This window comes from Phalaenopsis equestris, unplaced genomic scaffold (assembly GCF_001263595.1).
Source record: "Phalaenopsis equestris unplaced genomic scaffold, ASM126359v1 Scaffold200668, whole genome shotgun sequence".
In the NCBI taxonomy this organism is placed as follows: domain Eukaryota; kingdom Viridiplantae; phylum Streptophyta; class Magnoliopsida; order Asparagales; family Orchidaceae; genus Phalaenopsis; species Phalaenopsis equestris.
Genome location: NW_018220479.1, coordinates 158,174 through 181,224, shown reverse-complemented (window position 1 = coordinate 181,224; position 23,051 = coordinate 158,174). Strand labels below are relative to the sequence as shown.

At 36.2% G+C, this 23,051-nt stretch overlaps 1 protein-coding gene across 1 annotated transcript; it reads left to right on the top strand.

Moving 5' to 3' along the window:
- The first annotated feature begins 2,476 nt into the window (after positions 1-2,476).
- On the top strand, positions 2,477-16,183 carry LOC110035907 (protein CHUP1, chloroplastic). Its single transcript, XM_020740238.1, has 6 exons — positions 2,477-3,876; positions 4,735-4,866; positions 4,968-5,149; positions 5,250-5,361; positions 15,398-15,532; positions 15,754-16,183. Exons 1-6 carry the CDS (start codon positions 2,785-2,787, stop codon positions 15,895-15,897), a joined length of 1,797 nt encoding a protein of 598 aa, XP_020595897.1. The 5' UTR covers positions 2,477-2,784; the 3' UTR covers positions 15,898-16,183.
- Positions 16,184-23,051: the final 6,868 nt, after the last annotated feature.

Sequence of the window (23,051 nt, the reverse complement as noted above, 5' to 3'; positions counted from 1 at the left end):
TTACCACTTTCATGGTCATATGAATCACACATAGCCCACTTGTCACACACATCTCACTCCACAACCGGGACTATGACAACGGACTTGACGCTCCATTCTCTGAGATTAATACAAAATTATATTCCCACTATCTAGCATTAACGTGGTTATGTGCTAAAAAATTAACAATGATAAAAATTATAAACCTTAGCACAGTATAATCTTCTAGCAAACATAAAAAAAATATAAGAGATAATCATATGTTTTTAATCTGCTAGAAAATTGAAATTATAAATATCCATATTTCTCATGAATTAGGAAAGATAAGATAACAAAAACTATCGATCTTAAATTTAAAATCATAGATTGACTACAAAAGCCTTAATTAGATTGCAACAACTGTTGTTAGTGATTATAGAAACAATGACTATTATAGTTGGCTACAAAAATTGTAGCTGGTAGCAACATTAAGTATACTTGACCAAAAAAATTGTTGGTGACAGTCGACAACAGTTGATGATCATTCACCTGCACTTTTCTTTACGAGTAATGCTTTAGTTATCAGCCCACCCTTCTCTTCCCCTCCATATTTAGTGAAGAATAGAGATCTATTTATAGTTTTTGATACAAGTTTTTCGATAAATTTAATTATCAAAATACTCCATTGAATGGTCCATATTAATTCATTTTATCACAAATCATTCTTCAAAATTTAAGTTCATTAAAAATCTCAAAATTAAATGATCGTAAACTCGTTAGATTTCTCTCAATAAGTTGCTCAATTTGACTGTAAGCATGCCAAATTTTCATATCATTTGATTTTTTAATTAATGCGCCAAAGCTTTTAACTGCACTTCAAGTTTTTGTTCTAGGCATTTTTAAATTCAAATTATATCACTTTCAGTGTCATTGTGCTTGTATTATTGAGATATTGACTTTGAATATCGATTTATTATAATTTAAACTTAGATGATTCAAAATTTGAATTAGAAAAATCTTTTATAAAAAATGCATCGGACTTGGTATTTGATCATATAAATTTCAAACCTACAACTTAGAAGTAGTCATCTATCAATACTTCAATTTGCATTAGGATTGAATGGCATACAAATATGATATGAGAAATAATTTTAAGAAACTATATAATGCAAAAACTAAGAGACAACTACGTAGTTGGCTTGCACATCATAAATAGCTTTTTAAATTATATTTTCCATTGTTAGCATAGAGTTTTAGAAATAATTATAAGCTAACATATTTCTTAGGAACAAAATGTGAGAAATTTGTGCACATTATAACTCATTAGATAATAAGGACAAGCAAATAATTGCTCAAATTATATTTGTATTTTTAAAAGGAAAAAAAAAATGCATTAATATTTTTCAGGCCGCTAGCAATGATCGACGAATACGGACACAGAGACAAGGATAAGACACGAATACAATACAATACAACACGGTCATGTAATACCTCTATTATTAAAAATATAGGAGGCATATATGTGTGTATTATAATATAGATGGGCATTTACATACATGACCCAATTCTCATGTGTTTATATAACTTATACCACAACTTTGTTTTTAATATAAAATGTTTTCTTATTAAAGTTTTAAATTAAAGTTTATCAACATGTGAAAGGTTTTTAAATCTTAAGAGAAAAATTAATTAATAATTTAAAAATTTAAAAACTATTATGATTAAAAATGTAAATTAAATCTGCAGTTTTTTCAAAAAAGCAAATTTATTTTATGTTTTAGACAAAGATTCAAATTATGTTTAATTTGAGTTAAAAAAAAATAAAATGATTGAAAATGCGAAATTAATTTGTGTTTTTTGGAAAACGCAACTTAATTCGTGTTTTCACAAAAACACAGGGTTCGTTTGGGACAGCTTATTTAGTGCGGTGGCGTTTTGAAAACACATTTGATCTGTTTGGGCAAACTGCATTTTGGCAGCTTATATGTTTTCAAAACGATGGAAATAACTTAAGTGCTGTGACAATTTTCTGGCAATGGTCTGATTTTTTCAAAAAAAAATAAAAATTTGTAATAGCCACCATATCTAGCTTGTCAACAAATTATTTTTAATAAGCTAATCAACTGATTATTCAATAAGCTGCAGCTGCCCCGAACAGACCTGTTTTTTTCTCATATAATTTTTTTTATTTTTTAAATTTATTAATTTTTTTTTTCTATTTTAATTACTTTTAAAATCTAATTTACGCTTTAAAAGAACATAAAATTGGAATTAGAGGAACCTTTTTAAAACTTTGGCCAGCCTAATTTAACTTATATTTTCGAATTTTTTAATTTTTCTTAATTTAAGTAACCAAGCTCGTTGCATTAATTATGATTACAATTTCTTAATATATTTAATATTCGCTCCAACTAAACAGGAAATTATTTCCACCGCTTCCGAAATTATTTCCATAATTTGGCCGTTCTGCATACGCGCGGAAATACTTACATCGACCAAAGAAAAAATTTCTTCAAATCCTCACTCTTTGCTCCAACGGTCAAAACATAGTATGAGAACCATTTTACTAAACACATCCCACGGATTACATAACACATCGCAACCTGCAACCTGTTCCTACCCTTTATCCCACTCCGAATTTCAAACATGGATCCAAAAAAGACGACCGTTCCTCGAAATCCGAGCTCAACGTCTGGCTCCTCCCGCTTTGGTTGCCCTAAAAAAGGCTAAAGGGTAAAAGACCAAAGCTTCAGACTTCGCCGGAGAGATGCTCTGGGGCTAGAGCGAGGAAGACAAAGGAGTAAAGGAGCAAAATCCGTCACATAGATGGTAGCTGGAAAGGTGAAGGCGGTGATGGGGTTTCAGAAGAGCCCAGCAACGCCAAAAGTGGAGGCTTCTAGGAGATCATCTTCTTCGCCGATGACGTTCAAAGGCGTCGGCCAGATCTCCAACGGCAAGGCATCTGTTTTCTCCCGCTCGTTTGGGGTCTATTTTCCTCGTTCCTCTGCGCAAGTGCAGCCCCGTCCTCCCGACGTAGCCGAACTCATCCGCCTTGTCGAAGAGCTTCAAGAAAAGGAGTCTCGACTCAAAACAGAGCTTCTCGAGCAGAAGATACTCAAGGAGACGGTCGCCGTTGTGCCGTTTTTGGAGAAGGAGATCGCCGCGAAGAACGACGAACTGGATCGGGTTAAAAGAAGGGTTGAGGGCTTGGAGGCTGAGAATCGTACTCTGAGAATGGAGGTGGAGGCTCTACTCGCCAAGATTCGGGAAGTTGAGGAAGAGGGGAGGAAGAAGGAGGTGGAGATCGAAGGTCTTAAGCGGACAGTATCGGAACAACAGGGTGAGTTGAGGCGATTCTGTACTGGACCCGTAGAGATTAACGATTGCTCGTCATCTTCGCGGTTCCAGGGATTAATAGACGCCTCGGAGAAGTCGATTCTACTAAAAAACATTCGTAAATCCCCCAAATCCACAGACATTGCGTCGAATCCTGACGTATTGAAGCCTGATGTGAAGGATCGGAGAGGGGAGGAGAAGGAACTTGATCAGATGCATCACCAAAAAGAAGAGCTGTCGAAACCCCGCGCTCCTAGGGTTCCGAAGCCCCCTCCGATGCCGTCTACATCGTCCTACAGGTCGTCAGCGATTGCGACGACCAGAAATGCAGTGCCGCCCCCGCCCCCCCCGCCGCTGCCGCCACCTCCTCCTCCTCCGCCGCCACCTCCTCCGGCGAAGTCGGGAATTACGGGAGGGGCTGCATCGGTGAGGCGAGTGCCGGAGGTGGTGGAGTTCTACCACTCGCTGATGAGGCGAGACACAAAGAGGGATTCCGCCGGCGGTGTCGGCGATGCGCCGTCAGTAGCAAACGCTCGGAACATGATCGGAGAGATAGAGAACCGTTCGGCTCACCTACTAGCTGTAAGTTCTTAGTCACCATCGCCTGCCATTGAAGCTTCCCTCCCTTCTACGTTGTAATTAATTTACGAAACTGCCACTCTGCACTATCGCTATCGCGAACTGCTGCGAAATCTTTTGAAAATGGCGGTTTTGCCCTCGTGTGATTTTGTTCTGGTGGGTTTCCCCAATTAAAAAAAAAAAAGAACAAAATTGCTCTGCATTTTGCGTCGTTTTCGTGTCAGCCTTCCCGGCTATTTGCAGGAGTGGCCATTTCGATAAATCTGTGATTTTTATGTCTTGAAATTTGTTCCTAAGGGATCAAGGAAGTTACCCAATTAACCCCCCGAGGAGAGAGAGAGAGAGAGAGAGAGAGAGAGAGAGAGAGAGAGAGAGAGAGAGAGAGAGAGAGAGAGAGAGAGAGAGAGAGAGAGAGAGAGAGAGAGAGAGAGGTGGCTGGACTTAATTTGAGTTGTTTTTATGACGAGTAATTCAAGTTTGAAGAATAAAAAGTCGAATTATAAGAAAAATAGAAATTTGTTTTTGTATATTTAAAAATATTTTAAAAAGTATATCTTCATATATTTTAGCAATAAAAAATTATAAAAAATTTTATGTAATCACTGAAAGTATTTCTAATTTTTATGTTGCTGGTGCCGTTGTTAAAAATTATGAAAGTTATTATTAATTTTGTTGATTTTCAGTTTTACATGAGCTAAATTTGGTAAATTGCTGCTTAAAAAGATCATGTGTGAAAAAAAAACGTATCTTTTGTATAATTTAATTTGGTCTGTACATGTACACTTTGTTCGTCTTGCTGTTTGTGGTTGATTTAAGGGATTGGAAAGTCCTGAACCATTTCTTTCTGTTTTCGGTCTGCAGATCAAGACGGACGTGGAGACGCAGGGCGATTTCATAAGGTTTTTGATAAAGGAAGCGGAGAACGCTGCATTCTCCAACATCGAGGATCTCGTCTCCTTCGTCAAATGGCTAGACGACGAACTCTCCTTTCTGGTACTTCAAAAACATACAACAGCTTTTGATACAATGGCTTGAAGTAGTAGCATAAATGGCACAACAAAGTGATATGAGATTGGGGGAATGGTGTGATACAGGTGGACGAGAGAGCTGTTCTGAAACACTTCGATTGGCCGGAGGCGAAGTCGGATGCCATGCGGGAAGCTGCGTTTGGTTACTGCGATCTTCGGAAGCTGGAGTTGGAGGCTTCCTCCTTCTGTGACGATCTTCGGCAGCCCTGTGCTTCCGCCATTAAAAAGATGCAGAGCCTTCTGGAAAAGTACTTCGGAAGTTCTTTATTATATATATATCTTTTTGTTAGGGTTTTAGCGAAAGTTTTAACAATCTTTGATGATGATGTTATTGTTGTCGATATGCAGATTAGAGCATGGGATTTATAGTCTTTCGCGCGCGCGGGAGGGGGCCATGGAGCGTTACAAGAATTTCCAGATCCCATGGGACTGGATGCTTGATAGTGGAATTGTTAGCCAGGTCAGTAACCAAATCTTGATCTTCTTCAACCTTTACTGATAATTGTGTATTTAATACTACAAACTTGCTGCTTTTGTTTTATTCATGATGGGACATAGGATTCTGTTTGCATGTGGTGACAAAATTTACAAAAACTGCTGGACGTGGGTGGGGTTCTTTGATTTATTTTGATATTTGTGAGCATGCGATCACGTGAATTTGTCTTTGTTGTAGGACCAGGGCTCCAGGACCCATGATTTTGTCTGATTCTTTTCGTTAATTTTCTGTTGTATTTTGTCGTTAGATTAGTGAAGATTGGGCTTTGGAAGTCTTGTTGTGTGGTAAGGGTTTGTACCTTTTTGGGTTGATACTGCTGCAATTAATTGATCCTTGACTAAACTGGCGGCCATCCGTTTGTCTTGCTTTACGAGGATTGCTATTTATCAAAATTTATTGCTTTGCGCTCTATTTGGGAAAAAAAAATCTCACTGAAAATGCTTTTTTGTATGCTTTTGAAATGGAGTGATTGGATATTATACTTAGCAGTTGATTATATATATATTTTTTTAAAAATTCCTACATACACGAAGGGTTTGTTTTATTTTTTGTTAGTTTTAATGTTTTTAAAGTAATATGGAACTTGAATCTATATTTAGGGGCTCTAATCTTGTATGACGAATTATTAAATTATGAATCTTAATAATCTTCTGTTGCTTCCCTTCTAATAATCTATTCTTTTTTCCTTAGCTTTTTGGCTTACTGTTTAACCTCTATTTTTTGCATCCGTCTACTTCGAATATTCACTTTGTTTAATTTCTTTAGCCATTTTGGCTTCAGTCTATATGAAGAATGATTTAATTATGAATTAAAATTTAAAATTTTTTGTGGCTTCTCTTTTTGGGATTTTATTTCCTCTAGCAATTTTGTTTATTGCTTAATTTCTAATTCTCGCATCCTTCATTCATTTAATTTCTTTAGCCCTTTCTTCTCTTTAGCTTAATAATTTTTCTCTACTATCAAATTCTTTCAATTCTCATTGTGTTATTCATTATGAAATTGGTATATGAGCAAACCAAATATTCTCATGCACACCAACTACTTTGTCTTCTGTAGCTATCTCCTTCATTTATTAATTGCTCGACCCTCGTTCTTCTCTTCAACTCATCATTTTTGGATGCTTTCACTCTACCACTTCCAACCATTCACTTCTATTGATTTACTGTCATTGGCCTCATCATTTTGTCGATTCAGTTAGTTGAGTTTAGTTGGGTCGGCGGCTTAAATAGACTGATCCAAGATGGGCATTGGCTGAGTTGAGTTGGGTTGGAGGTTTAAATAGGCTGACCCAAGCTTAGCATGTCTGAGAATCTAGTTGCTTTAACGGTATGAGCCTGATTGTTTCCTTGGATTGAATCAACCTATCTTCTTTAATTTAGTAAATGTCATGCAAAGTCCAATGGGACATGTCAATGAATGTTATATTTTGTATTTGGGCTAGATTCTTGAAGTTTTTTTGCATTGCTATCAATATTCTAGTTGCTTTATCTATATGGGCTTGATTGTTTCCTTGGATTGAATCAACATATCCTCTTTAATTTAGTAAATGTCATGAAAGTCTGGTGGGTCATGTCAATAAATGTTATATTTTGTATTTGGGCTAGATTCCCGAAGTTTTTTTTCATTGCTGTCAATAATCAATCAGTTTCACAAGCCATGATGGCTAGACTACATGTTGTCATTGCTAGATGATAAACCATTACTCTATCATCGCAAATTTTCTTTCACGCATCAGTTTGACGTTGTTTGTGGGAAGTGAAGTCCCGTTCGACTTAGTTTCGCAAATTTTCTATCACGCATTAGTTCTGCAAATTTTTTATATGGGCTTGATTGTTTCCTTGGATTGAATCAACCTATCCTCTTTAATTTAGTAAATGTCATGAAAGTCTGGTGGGTCATGTCAATAAATGTTATATTTTGTATTTGGGCTAGATTCCCGAAGTTTTTTTTCATTGCTGTCAATAATCAATTAGTTTCACAAGCTATGATGGCTAGACTACATGTTGTCATTGCTAGATGATAAACCATTACTCTATCGTCGCAAATTTTCTATCACACATCAGTTTGACGTTGTCTGTGGGAAGTGAAGTCCCTTTCGACGCATTGTCTTCAACTCTGTGACACCGAGCACCCACTTTGTTCCCCAGTGATGTAAATCATCCAACTGGCGAAGGAACCCCCTTTACATTTTGAAGATCATCTCTGAAGCATTCTTCAATATTGGGGACAACTTTTACTGCAGTTCAAAAGGTCTTTCATTTTAACGTCCTGGGCATGATTGTAACTTGGTTGTCTTCTCACATTTTATTCAGACACAAAATTTTTCACAACTTCTTTTAGGCTGGGGGCAACCTTCACTGTAGTCTCGAAAGGTCATTCTGTTTAACGTTCCAGACATGATTGTGGTAGAGTAGTCCCACATTTCGTTTAGAAAATAAGGCTTTGAAAACCGCTCCTAAACAGGGGCAATCTTCGTCGCAAGTAATGCTTCCTCAACGCCCCCTCATTGTACTAGAGTTCTTTAACTAGATTAAGAAGCTGATCTGATCAAGGCTTGATACATGTATGTTTTACAAACTCGCATGGAAACACCCTCGTTTAGGGAAGATTCAAAAGTAGCCACTAACGAGTTTTCAAAAATTATTCTTGAGTATGACTGCAATCATATTTCCAAGAAACATATAGTCCATTATGACCTACGTCGCAGTCTCGAGAAATGCAAAACATCTCTGACACCTCATTCCAGGCTTAATCAATCCCAGAGGAACTCAATCCGACCTCTTTCATTACAGGCTGCAGTCGTCAAGCAAAAACTTCGACATACAACCTCGGATAGGTAAAAAATCTTTGGTAGATTTCCTTCGACCTTTTCTATGACAGGTTACGGTCGTTAAGAAAATGCTTCGACCAACAACTTAGGATAGGTCAACCTTCCTTAGTGAATTTCATATGACTTTGTCTGTTATGAGTTAATACCATCAATCATCTATGATTAATCAATTTAGAACTGGTTTTGCATCTTTAATGGATTCTTTTTTCAACCATGTCCCTGGAAGTTAAGCTCAAGTGACAATACTCGATAGGAAGATTCAGTGCCTCTGGAAGTTGAGCCCAAGAGACAAAATTCGATCGATGTAAAGGTACGATGCTCTTAGAAGACAAGCCCAATCCTAGAAGTCAAGCTCAAGCGGCGAAACTCAATGAGAAGATCTGATATCCCTAAAAGTTGAGCACAAGAGGCAAGATTTGATGAGAAGCTACCATGCCCCTGGAAGACGAGCTCAAGAGACAAGTTTCTAGTGGACATGATCCTCACTAGAAAGACTCCAAGAGAACAAGTGGTTGACAGGGTCCTCACCTAAATACCTCAAAAAGCTACAAGTTTCAGAAGACATAAGTATATCAAAAACCTCGGAAGACTATAAGCTTCATAAGACACATGTACATAAAAGACATTAGAAGGCTAAAGCCGCAAAATGAAACTATTTATTTCAAGCTTTTATAAGGCTTAATTCCAAGAAGGCACAACCTTGTAAGACACGAGCCTCAACAAGTCTCAGAAGACATAAGTATATCAAAAACCTCGGAAGACTATAAGCTTCATAAGACACATGTACATAAAAAACATCAGAAGGCTAAAGCCGCAAAATGAGACTATTTATTCAAGCTTTTATAAGGTTTAATTCCGAGAAGGCACAACCTTGTAAGACACGAGCCTCAAAATGTACGTGATTCATCATTTTATAAAGTATGTGTGCTAACTTTAATTGCAGAATTTCGTACAATTAAGAAGCCACAACAACCTCAGAGGCAATGTCAAAGATGTACAAAAAAAAATGCATTATCATGTTCTACAAATATCACATTAGATGATTAGAAAAACATGAAAATCTTACCCCTCAAAGCGGGCGGGAAATCTCTAGCATTTCATCTCCATCGAAATGCGTAATAGCAACAACCAAAATCTCGAGCCACCTGCTAGGAAGGGACGGATATAACTTTTATCATCTCACCGATGCGAAAGATCTTGTTGGTCACTTGTTATGCAAGACGAGAACAACTTTCTTCTTAGCTGCAATATGAAAGAGGATCCTCTTGATCTTCTGCTACACAGGACGGTGACAAATTTCTTTTGCTTCGTAACACGAAAAATGATCCCGTTACTTGTCTGCTATGCATGATGGAGACGACTTTCCTCTTCGTCGCAACGTGAAAGATGATCTCATAGCTCGTCTGTTACGCAGGATGAGAACGACTTTTCTCTTGGTCACAATGTGAAAGTTCTTGTAGCTCACTTGCTACGCAGGACAAAAATGAATTTTCTCTTCGCCGCAACGTAAAAGAAGATCCCGTTGCTTGCCTGCTACGCAGGGTGGGGATTACTTTTCTCTTTGTTGCCTACTACACAGGATGGGGACGATTTCCTCTTTGCCACAACTTGAAAGATCCCGTTCCTCGCTTGTTATGCGGGACGCAATTAACTTTTCTCTTGGCTACAGCAGGAAAGATCTTGTTTCTCGCCTGCTATGCAGGACAGACGAATTTTCTCTTGGCCGCAACATGACAAAAGATCCTGATGCTCGCCTGCTACGCATGATGGACTTTCCTCTTGACCAACATGAAAGAAGACCACGTTGCTGGCCTGCTATGCAGAAGGGAGACAATTTTTCTCTTGGTCGCAACAAGAAAGAATATCTCGTTACTCATGCTACACTAGATGGAAACGATTTTTTTTTGCCGCAACGCAAAAAATCTCGTTGCTCGTCTGTTACAGAGGAGGACAGGGGCGACTTTCTTTTCTGGAAAATTTGGCCAGCAGAAAATTTCACTCTCCACTTTCATTTTTTTCCTCCTCCTCACTTGTGGTTTTTTCCCTTGTCAATTACCTCTATTTATAGGCTTAAGAGGAGACCTAACATTAAAGACAATTATTAAAAAAAAATTAAAACCTGCATTTATTTTGTCTTTTCTGCTTTCACCATATCGTCTTCCAGATTCCTCATTTCAAATAAAAAAAAAGAAAGCTGAAAAACTTTTCATATTCCCACATTTTAGCCTTCAAAATTCTCTCATACTGTGCCTTCACCTTGATTTAAATCACTTGTATCGGTGACCCATGCATGTCTTTGTTGATGTGGTTGATGTGGTGGGGAGAAAAATCATACATGCCTTTCTTTGAGGCTGTGGGAGAAGAAGACCTGAGACTTCCAAGAAAGAGTTCCTCCATATGCATCTTTCTTGATTTAACAGGGAATTTTTGTTTGTAAAATCTTTGTGCTGGTAGTACATTAAAAGTTATAAACATATCTTTGTCATAGATAATTCTACTTTGAGGAGACATTAGGAGGTTGTCTAAAAATTTTTTGATAGGATTTGTAGCAGAACATGTTTAAGTGAGTATTTGAACTAAATAACATCAATAACATAAAAAAAAATTACACAACTAAAGTGCAATTGACATTAGTGAATGCTCAAACTAATAAACAAGTGTTTAAAGAATTTATAAGGATTAGAACTCCTTATAAAATAAAAAATTTATAAATGACTTTTCATGAATTGGATGACACATATGAGCGCAAAACTTCTTGGCTGCACTTGTAATTCCCTTGAATTCTCAGAAATCCCAAGAATGCATTAAATTGAACTTAAAATAAAAATTATTTTGGATGGGTGTCTACGAGAATAAAATGATCTTGGATGGGCGTCTACGAGAACAAGATTATGTTGGATGGGCGCCTACGAGAAAAAAATTTCTTGGATGAGCATCTACGAGAACAAAATTATCTTGGATGGGCCTACGAGAACAAAATTTCTTGATTGCACAATTACTCCCTTGAATAATTAGAACCTTCCAAAATCTACGAGAATAAAATTTCTTGGATTAGCGTCTACGAGAACAAAATTATCTTTGATGGGCCTACGAGAACAAAATTTCTTGATTGCACAATTACTCCCTTGAATAATTAGAACCTTCCAAAATACACTTAGTGAATTGAAATTAAAATGAAAATTTTATGGTGGGTTCCTATTTGTTGATGGAAGAACAACTTTTATTGGGTTTGTTTGAATAAAATACATGTCATATACAAGCAAAACACTTCTCTTTAAGAAAAAATTGAAATTGATTTTAACTTCTAAACTTTACTATCAGATTCCCAAAAAGTGCATAAAAGTTCACAAAAGATGAATGTTAACTATAAAATAAAGCTATGCTATTGTTTTTTCAATAAGGCACTCGTGTGAATAATTGATGGTGGGTTCCTATTTGTTGATGGAAGAACAACTTTTATTGGGTTTGTTTGAATAAAATACATGTCATATACAAGCAAAGCACGTCTCTTTAAGAAAAACTTGAAATGGATTTTTACTTCTAAACTTTACTATCAGATTCCCAAAAAGTGCATACAAGTCCACAAAAGATGAATATTGACTATAAAATAAAGCTATGCTATTATTTTTTCAATAAGGCACTCGTGTGAATAATTGGATATTGACGAATTCTAAGCTATGCAAGTACTTAAAGAGATTTGTATCCTTGAAGAGATCATATCATTAACAAATAAATGCATATCGGCTCTGATAAATCTACTAGTTTCTACATCTAAAAAAATCATAATGTTTTACGCACCAAGCCAAAACATACTTATACGCTTTTGCTCGACAATTATGTTAATGACTACATAATATTTAGTTCATTAAACAGGCAAGAAGAAATAAATTCAAATTCGCCTAACCTCAAGAAACAAGAACTTGTCCATATGTAACCATTTGAAAATTTGTAAAGCTTTTTTAAATTTAAAAATCAGATTCGTCAACATTTAGAATGTATACTCTCGAGCAGGACATCCTACCTATTGAATACGGTTGTAATTCCTACATTGAGTTTTATTCTCCATGTCTTAAAGGTTGGAGTTACAAGATTCAGGCCCCATGTTAAGTTTATCCATGAATCAAGTTTAAAATGGTCGCAATCAAAGAACAATTGCAAATCTCCATGTAGACTCTAAGTTCAAGATACAGATTTCCTTTTGTGCACTTGTTAAATCCCATCTCTAAATCCTACACCCATTCCTAGATCTCAGCACCGTTATGCACAAAGTTGTCGGTCTCCCATATCAAGATTCTTGTCTTTTACTGACTAACTTCCAAATTCATGTTGTCATCTAATTCTACTCTTTTTTGTGTTGTTTCTATTCTTTGACATTTAAGACAAATTTGATATGTTGGGTGGCAATAATAAGATATGTCATTGTAATGGTTAGTTTGGAATTGAGCTAGTAGTTTATTAGGGTCTTATTAGTTCATAAATAAGTTGTCGGTATTAAGTGGCTTAATAGTCAATGAATTATTATAATTTTATAAATAGTCTCCAATTTAAGTATTAGGGCAAGCAATGAATGAATAGAATGAGGCTATTCTCCCCTCTTTGAGGTTTTGGTTCCCTTTTTTTTTTTTTTTTACTAATTTTCGGAGTTGTTAGCATCCTCGAATCACAATCCCTACTATGGGTTCATATCAATGGCGCTGATGTTGAGAAATATGTTGGGTGCATCCCTAAACTAATCCCACTTACATTGCTTCTTCTATGCACAACTCTTGTGGCCATCCTTGATAGCAACAATCTCTGCTTGTCTTGTTTTCCACACGCGCGCGCGCGCACACACACACACTATCTTGCCTCTTCTAGATCTCACCCAAAAATAAAATAAATGACAATAAGCAAATCTTTATCTCTAACCTCTCTTTGCAAACATCCATGATAAACTAGATTTGAAATCCATATCCAACCCAAAATCCATGAATAAATTCTAGATACAAATCTACTTCTATACCCCTCTTAAATCCTCATTTCAAAATTTTACTACCCATCGCTAGATCTCACCACTATTTTGCACAAAGCCGTCATTCTCCAATTTCAAGATTTTCTCCTATTCATACCGATTAGCTTTCAAATTCATGTTCTCATCCAATTCTACAAGTGTCTTTTAGTCTTGTTTCTATTCTTTAACCTTAAAGTCAAAGTTGATTTGATGGGTTGGTAGTGATAAGGTTAATGATTGCAATGGACTGTTTGGAATTGCACTATAATGGTCTTTCTAGTTCATAGATAAGTTGCTGGTATCAAGTACTTAGTAGGTAATGTGTCTTTATAATTTTATAATCCTAATTCTACCGTCGTTTTGGTTTCTTTTGTTTATTCCCTACAAATATTTGCAGTCGTTTATATCCTCGAATCACACTTCCTATGTTTCATATCAATGGTGTTGATGTTTAGAAATATGTTGCCTAGGCTTAAACCCCCTGACGTTGCTTCTTCTATACAAAGCTCTTGTCGCCATCTAGGGCCATAAACCATCCGATTTTGGGCCGATCAATTCATAATCAGATGAATGGGCAGTTCATACCGATATATGAGGAAAGAAATGGTATTTAGTACTTGATAGTTAATCTTTTAATATTATGAATACGCTATTAAGGGAGCATTAGGACAAGCTACGAATGAATGAAATGAGGTAGATCTCCTTCTCAAAAGTAATGGTTGCTTTTCAAATTTTTAGGGTTGCTGGCATTTTCAATTTTATATTTTCGTATCGATAGATGAGGGAAGTAATGGTAAGGAAATCTACCTCATTTCATTCAATTACATCTTGGGCCGATCAATTCATAATCTGATGAATGGGCAATTCATACTGATATATGATGAAAGAAATGGTATTTAGTACTTGATAGTTAAGCTTTTAATATTATGAATACTCTATTAGGGGAGCATTAGGACAAGCTACGAATGAATGAAATGAGGTAGATCTCCTTCTCAAAAGTAATGGTTGCTTTTCAAATTTTTAGGGTTGCTGGCATTTTCAATTTTATATTTTCGTATCGATAGATGAGGGAAGTAATGGTAAGAGATGAGTGAAGTAATGGTAAGGAAATCTACCTCATTTCATTCAATTACATCTTGGGTATGACCTTTACCTATTCCATTGATTACATTACTATCTCCTTCAACAAAATTTAGAGGAAAAAATCAATAATCCTAAATTAGCTCAAATTGATTAAGCTACGAATGAATGAAATGAGGTTGATCTCCTTATCATGTTGACAAGCTCTTGTCGCCATTTAGGGCTATGAACGATCAGATTTCGGGCCAATCAATGCATAATTAGATGAACGACTGTCCGTACCGAAAGATGAGAAAAGTAATGGTATTTAGTACTTGATAGTTAATCTTTTAATATTTTGATTTCTCTATTGGGAAAGTATTAGGAGAAGCTATGAGTGAATGAAATGAGGTAGATCTTCTCAAGGGTAATGGTTCCTTATCATTAGGACAAGCTTTTGTCGTCATCTAGGGATATGAACGATCCGGTTTCGAGCCAATTAATTCATAATCAGATGAACAGCAGTCCGTACCGATAGATGAGGAAAGTAATGGCATTTAGTACTTGATAGTTAATCTTTTACTATTATGAATTCTCTATTGGGGGAGCATTAGGTCAAGTTACGAATGAATGAAATGAGGTATATCTATCTTATCAACCCCGACCATCAAAGAGTCTGTGAGGCATGAAATGATGAAGTTTATTTATTTATTTTTTGTTTACCTATACATACAACTTCTAGCAGCTTGTTTTTATTTCTTATTTTCCTCATCAATAATCAATGTTCTGGCTATGAAGTTCACAAGAACCATTGACTGCTGCAAATAAAAAGATGCTAAGAGTCTGTGAGGCATGAAATGATGAAGTTTATTATTTTTTCTGTTTGCCTGTACATACAACTTCTAGAGTTTTTTTTATTTCTTATTTTCCTCATCAATAATCAATGTCTTGGTTATGAAGACGTTCACAAGTACCATTGACTGCTGCAAATAAAAAGATGCTAAAAATCTCCACAAAACACTTTACAGGATTCTTAGCAAAATCTTTCTCTATCATTGGTTTGTTTCCCCCAAAACTATAAAGACTATTTTTCAGTACTAAATTTTGGATATTTTTTGTAGATCAAGCTAGCATCAGTGAAATTGGCAATGAAATACATGAAGAGAGTGACATCCGAGATTTCAGAAATAGCTGGTGGCCCTGAAGAAGAGGATCTTATGCTACAGGGTGTTAGGTTTGCCTTTCGAGTACATCAGGTACTATTTATCGACCTTTGTCCTTTGTAGTTGTAGTTTAGAATAAAATGAAATAAAATGAGAGAGAGAGAGAGAGAGATAATATTTCAGGCTTTAAGACATTTCCTAAACGATACAACATGATTCTTAAAGACAATGAACTCATTTTCACAAAATTATAATCGAGCTTCGCTTCTTCATTTAAAATTAATGTAAGCTATTCACTTCTTTTCTACCTCCAGTTTGCTGGAGGGTTTGATATGGAAACAATGCGAGCTTTTCAAGAACTAAAAGATAAAGCTCGGAAACGCCAAGCAGACAAGCAACATCAACAGAACCAACAAAAGCTCTTGAACAGGTCCACCTCTTCTCTGACTCCTGGTTGAGACTGATGAAGTTCCTGGTTGTGACTGATGAAGCTCATCACACTAAGTTCTTAGCAAATTCAGAAGGGCACAGAACGCTCTTTAACAGGTGGTCGAGATTAAGAATTTATTCTTTTTGTCTATTGTAACCGATTTTCTTGGAAAACCACCTGATATTTTATATGTTAAAGTAGGTAGTTCCTATTCATATTATTAAACTTCATTTTTAACTTGAAAGTGGGAGAAAGGTTAAACATGTCAAATATTTGTCTACTGTGTGCTCTTTTCTGGTTTTGCACTGTCATATCTTACCTCCCTCAAAACTTCCACAATTTCAGCTTCAGCAGCAAACTTCATGTTCTAAAATATACCCTTTTTTTCCTGCTTAAAATGAGGTTCTTCTTTCTCACTTTCAGGCCTCCTCTGAGTTCTTCTCACTTTCAGGCCTTCGCCTACATTTTTTCTTTGGGTTTATTTACCTTGATATGGGATGGCTTGAACTCTGCATGGTGAATTATGTCGCCGTGTCCTCTGCTCCTTTTCAGTAGAGGTTCCTTTTTGACTTTTTCCTACTCTCTTTGTTTATAATGGTCATATAATCATGCAACTATTGTGAGATTATTGCTGTAAAGTGGTGATGTGCACGTGAAAGATTATATTTTTACTCTGCTGTGGAACTAGTACAGGGAAAAATATACTTATTTAGTTTGATAGACAAATAATAATGCAAAATATAATGAGAATCTCTTCAATAATGAGGATATATTGTAATAGTAAATATTAAAAGAAATCATTCTATCATTTGTGAGTATTTAGTTATGGCAATCTGGTTTTGGAGATGATGCTAATTACAGAAGGAAAGAGGAATAATTGTAAATCTTGAAGTTTAGGTATTAGATATGCAAATACATAGGAATTGAGTGATATGGATATATGTAAATCTTCCTTATTTAGCTTGCTTTTACTTTTTATTTTCTAATTTTTGTTTTTATTTTCTTTTGTTTATGCTTTAATTTAAAACAAAATATATTTTGTTGTGTGCTTAAAATATGATTATTGTTAGAAACACTCAAAACATTTAAAAATTGATATGATTGATTCAAAATATATATCATTTTTTTTGTAATTAAAAAATAAAAAAACATGTAAAAACACAATAAATAAATATATATTTAAAATCTATAAAAAAAATAAAATTATAAACAAAAGAAAAATCAATTTGTTCCAATGAAAAATATTTTGTGCCATTTTTTAAGGAGTTTGCTTTGATGAAAAATTTTTAAACAAGCTGGTTAGTGCAGGTTTCCGGACAAAGAGGTTGGGCGGTATCCGATGGGCTATGTAGTAAGGAGGAAAGGGTGCGAGCTATCAGAATCGATGGTTATTGAGTTCATAAGAAAGCAAGTAGCACCGTACAAGAGAATTAGGCGAGTGGCTTTTGTGCAAGTTATACAAGCTTAACATTAACTTATAGAAGCTAAATATTTAGCAGGAAGAATTTTGTGCTTTCGTGGCTAGATGTGCTTAGTGATGTTAGAGGATTAGAGTATATTTCAATGTCAAGGTTAAGGAGGGAAGTGACCAAAAGATGTGAGAAATAGAGGGAAATATGAGTTCAGAGTTAGTTTGTACATGAGCAAATTGCAAGGAAGAGGGTTAAGGGGAAAGCCCTAAGTTGGAGTTAGGGAAAGTGCTGATATTTCTCCCAAAAAATATCAAATTAGAGAGATTCTTATGGTTTAAGAGATTCAAGTGTTTGTAGGGGAGTCATTGAGATTGATCTTGATATCAAGATAGGAAAGTCAGATGGTAGTTATTTTGAAAAAAAATAAAGGGAGTGGTGTTTCGAGGAACTCATGGTTGGTGCATATTAGCAGTTTGCAAGAGATAAAAAGGGTTGCCTATTGTAGAGTTATAAGAACTTTGACTTTGTTCCCCAAAAAAAGGACAAATCGGAGAGACGATGTCATGACTTGAAAGTTGCCATTGCAAGATGGAGAAGGCGTGTTTCGATGCTAGTTTTGTTTATAGCTGATTTAGAGACTACATTAAAGAATGGAGTGTTACTATTATGAGGTAATGAATGTAGTCAGAGTGACTTTTTGGAACTAGTTTGAGAAGAGCTAGTAGAAAATGTTAGCAACAATCATGTATTTTTTATTTATATTTTGGGAAAGATATATTATGATCAATAAATATTTCACATTTTAAGTATTATAAAGATAAACAAATGTATTAAAACTTACAACTATGTGTTTCTTGTGTTATTAAACATGAAATAAATAATTCTTGGTGCATTTGATAACCATTGATTTGCTTTATTTAGCACATTGATAAATTCGAGCTCATTTATATATGAATTGATAATGAACAAATCAATTCGAATAAGTAAAGAACATATCTAGCCAAATTCAAGGGCATCAACTTAAAGTCAATAATTGATAATGTCACTCAAAATAAGTTAACATCAAATATAAAATAATCAATTTCTAATTATTTTCTTAAGATGATTGAAATCCAATTTATTAGTTTCATACAATGTTGTTAATATTTACATAAATAAATAGATGAGAATCACATGCTTAATACTAACATTGGTGAAATCTTCTAGCCATAAGGGAAGGGCATAAAAAATTCAAATTTATTATATAAAAGAGAACGTAGCGGTGAAATTCCGGTTAGCGGTGAAATTTCTAGCTAGCAGTGAAATCATTATCGTTCGGGAGAAACTCGAGCAATCCTGGCACTGTTGCATTCGGGCAGTTGATAGCGTGAAGTAGGAACCGCTTGACCCCCAACATCAAAGGGAAGGAGGGCTCAAAACCATCCTTTAATACCTGTTGCTAAAGGATAACCCAATAAATATTTTCTAAAAAGCAAAGCTTTTGATGCAATGTGCAAGGAGTTGTTGATCCTGACTCTCCAAGAGCATAGAGATGTATTTGCCTAGTTAGCGGCAAAAAATGTCGGTGATACATCTTGACGTCGCCCACCACTGACTGAACGTTAATCCAGCTACCCGACCAATGAAGTAGAAGATTAGATCCTTTGCAATGACACTGGTCGGACTAATCCGAGAAGAAGTGCTAAAGCTAAAGGAAGCCAATTACATCGGGTGGTCCAATATTTAACCTGTGTCTCAAATGCGGTCATGGTCTAGAAGGTGAATAAGTCTAGAAGGCGAATAAGAAATGAAGGATGTGTGTCAACTTTACCAACATAAATGCTTCTTGTTCAAAAGATATATACCCAATGCTAAGGATCAATTTAGTAGACTCGAAGGTCTGCCACTCGGTGATGTGTTTCAAGAATGCCTTCTCAGGATATCACTAAGTCAAGATGCACATAACCAATGCTGAAAAGAGAACATTTATTACTAGCGAGGGTTTATTTTGTTACAATGTAATGCAATCCGTGCTTAAAAATGTTGGGACTACATACCAACACCTAATGGATGCATTTTTTTGTTATCAAATGGGCAAAAACATTAAAGTATATATGGATGATGTACTGATTAGAAGTCAATCGACCGAACAACTTATAACTAACTTAAAAGAAACTTTTAAAACCTTCAAAAATTTAACATGAGGTTAAAACCATTAAAAAGTAAATATGGAGCCTCTACAGGCAAATTTCTCAGCTACCTCTTGACCCCAGAGGGAATCAATGCCAACTTAGAGAAAGTACATGCATTTTTGAACATGCACTCTCCCCAGAACATAAAGGAAGTCCAGAAATTATCCGATTGAACATAAGGTCTTCGTAGATTCATCTCAAAATCGGATGACAAATGTGTATCGTTCTTCAGAACACTCGGGAATGCAAATAACATTGAATGGGCAGTCGACTGTGAGTGGGCATTTGCAAAGTTGAAGGATTCCTTGGCATTACAACCGTTACTCCAAAGTCCAAATTCAAATGAAGGACTCTCTCTGTACCTGACCATCAGCTCTGTGTTGGTATGAGAAGAGTTGGGGAAACAATTCCAGGTTTGCTACACTAAAAGAGTCCTCAGAGATATTGAACTCAGGTACTCGATTATAAAGAAACTAACATTTTCCTTGATTATGTCCGCTAGTAGGCTGCAAACATACTTCCAGACACATCCCGTCCAGGTAGTCACTAACCATCCACTAAACTTGGTATTTACTAGGTTGGAGTACTCTGATTGACTGCTCAATTGGGCAATGGAACAAAGCAATTTTAGTATCTCATACGTCACTCGGAGAGCAATCAAAGTGCAAGTAGTAGCAGACTTCCTGATGGATATTTCAACATCGTACAAACCATATGACAGAACTCGTGCCGAGTGATTAGCATGGATCTTACACATCGATGAAGCCTCTAATCAAACGGGGGTAGGGATTGGATTTTCTTTAAGCAGTATGACTGGGGAGCACTTATACCACTCAGTGGCCATAAAAAATGAAGTTTCTAATAAGCAGGTATTGTACGAAGTTTTGATCGTCAGACTTTTCCTTGCTTATGAAATAGGCACCCAACACCTACAGTGAAGTCAGAATCCCGACTAGTGGTGAACCAAGTGAACAAGGAGTTTGAGGCTAAAGATGAAATGATGATGAAATATCTCAACAAGGCCAAGACCGAGATACGAAAGTTCACCAGTTTCAGGATTGAACATACCACCAGGGAAGACAACCATGGTCGACCTTCTATCTAAGTGCATTCGCTTGGGGGAGGGAACACCTCAAAGGCTAATTCGACCGACTATTAAAGAACCCAAGATGTTGTAGGTGGAGACAAAGAAAATAAGAAGTTGGATGGATCCTTACATCCACTTCTTGGAGATCAGAAGGAGATTCAAGTACAAGGCGGCCCAATACCTTCTGATCAAGGTGAAGCTTTTTTAAAAATCACCCACTTTACTTTACTTAAGGGGTGTTGGAGAGAATAAAACAAAAGGTCTCTTACAGTCACTTTGGAGAAAATAACACGGGAGCACACGATTTAGAGATAACGCTACTTCTGTCCTAATCTTCTAAAATATGAGAAGGAGTTTTCAAGCAGGTGCGACTAATAACAAAAATATGCACCACTACAACACTAGCCAACCCATAGGTTAGAACCGAATATCAACACCTAGCCCTTTGCCATTTTGAGGCTCAATATTCTTGGACCATTTCCACTATCAAAGGGAAAATGTAAGTTCCTCCTGGTTGTGGCAAATGACTTCTTAAAGTGGATAAAGGCAAAGCCAATTGCTCACTTAATAGTGGAGGTTGCTCAGATTTTATCTATCGGTATGGACTACCACTCCTCCTTATCACAGACAATGAGTTCCAATTCATATTTAAGGGGGTGAAAGAATTTTTCCAAACCAGGGGATCAATTTGAATTTTACTTGTGTGCACCACCCCATTACTATTGATGAAGTAGAAACTACCAATAAGATAATCCTTAACCTATTGAGGAGAGAAGGTCAGAGGATTTAAGGGGAAATGGGTTGATGTCCTTCTATTTGTTCTATGGGCGCTAGAACCACACCATAAACCACTACTAAGCAAACACCATTTTTGTTGTCATATGGATTGAAGGCCATGTTACTGTCATGACCTGACTTTAGGTTTAGAATTAACTATGATGATATAAGAAAAAATATGTGATACTTCTATGACACATATCTCCATATTTTTACATCTTTTCTACTAATATTATAGTTGAGAAGGGTACTTTTGTCTTATTTGTGCAGGAGACAGTGGACATGAAAATTGAGCAAAAAGAGCATAAAACATCATGAAAGAGAAGAAGATGGGCCAGTGCACCCACGCCGCAACTCGGTGTGCCGCGTTAACATGACACACCTGTGCTAACTGTAAAGCTCCTTGTGCCAATTCAGCGCACCCGCACACATCCATTTTCTCAACACAAAACGCACCCACACTGGCTTCGTGGCCTACCTGCGACAACTTCACAACACACCCGCGTTGGTTTTGAGGCGCACCCAAGCTCAGTCTGTTGAATTTTCTTGTCTTTGCCAAGTCTTTCCTACGCAATTACTCTTGAGGCTGGTTTTTGGGTATGTTGGGTGGCTGAAGGCTGGAAGAAAGCAGAGAATTTGATTAGACATGCTCTCACGTTAGATTTTTCTCTTTTCTTTGGATTGAAATCTTAAGGGGTGATTTTTCACTTTGATTTCTGGTGAGTTCTTGAGAGAGTTGTTGTATTGGAGGGAGAGGTGCTCATCTTGTAAAGAGAACAAACTTTAGTTGTAAGTTTCTCGAATAATGTGTGACTAAATTCTTTTTCGTTTTTCTATGATATAGGGTAGTCGTTTTCATTGTGATTTTCTAAGATATTTTTCCCATGGTGTTTAATTGTGTTTTGATGCCCATATTGTTGATTAACTAATGAACTTCATTTACTCCTAGTACGACTAACTAAGATGTTAAAATAATTCATAAAACTACGACCTCTAATCGTCACATAGTGGAAACGAAGGGTTAACCATAAAATTCTGAGAGAATACATATTCCAATAAAATTTAGCAAAATTACCGAGTCGTGAGAAGGGAGAGCGGGTCGCGAGAGAGAAGCTAGGTCGTGAAAGGAGAGGAGAGGGGAGAGCGGGTCGCGAGAGAGAAGCTCGGTCGTGAAAGGGCAGTAAAAGTCGAACGAGAAATTAATATGAAAAGCGGGTCATGCGGTTGAATCCACGGCCCGCGTTTTATTTAAATGTTATCAAAATACCGCCACATCGCAGATATCAAATGGGAGGATAAATCAAAATACCACCATTAAACAAGGGATCCCAAAATCTCCATAAGAAGCAATATTTATGTTTCCACAATGTAGAAAGCAGGATATATGAATTGAGAATTCTCCAAATAAGAGAGCATCTATAAGCAAAAAAAATCGTGGTGGAAGGAAATCTCAAGTCCTCTTGAATTTTAAGCTTACAAGTTTTGTCCCAGAGACAAGATGGAACTTTTTGGCATCAATATCCCAAATAAACAAAAATTTGGAGCAATATATGCTAATAATCTCTAGACAAATCTCAAACGCATGAGAAAATCCAATCCAATAAGAAATGAAATTCCACACGAAGAAATTAATAAGTGGCAAATGACTTGCAAAGGATAGGGCTTCAGTTTTCCCATCTAAAAACTTATGTCAAGATTGTTATGTAAACCAAAAGCAACTCAAGAAAATAAGAAG

What these genes read in the sequence shown, in the direction of transcription:
- LOC110035907 (XM_020740238.1), top strand. Translation starts at nt 2,785, where the DNA reads ATGGTAGCTGGAAAGGTGAAGGCGGTGATGGGGTTTCAGAAGAGCCCA. An exon ending in GTTCGGCTCACCTACTAGCT is followed by an intron (nt 3,877 to 4,734) that starts GTAAGTTCTTAG and finishes TTCGGTCTGCAG; the next exon opens with ATCAAGACGGACGTGGAGAC. An exon ending in ATGCAGAGCCTTCTGGAAAA is followed by an intron (nt 5,150 to 5,249) that starts GTACTTCGGAAG and finishes GTCGATATGCAG; the next exon opens with ATTAGAGCATGGGATTTATA.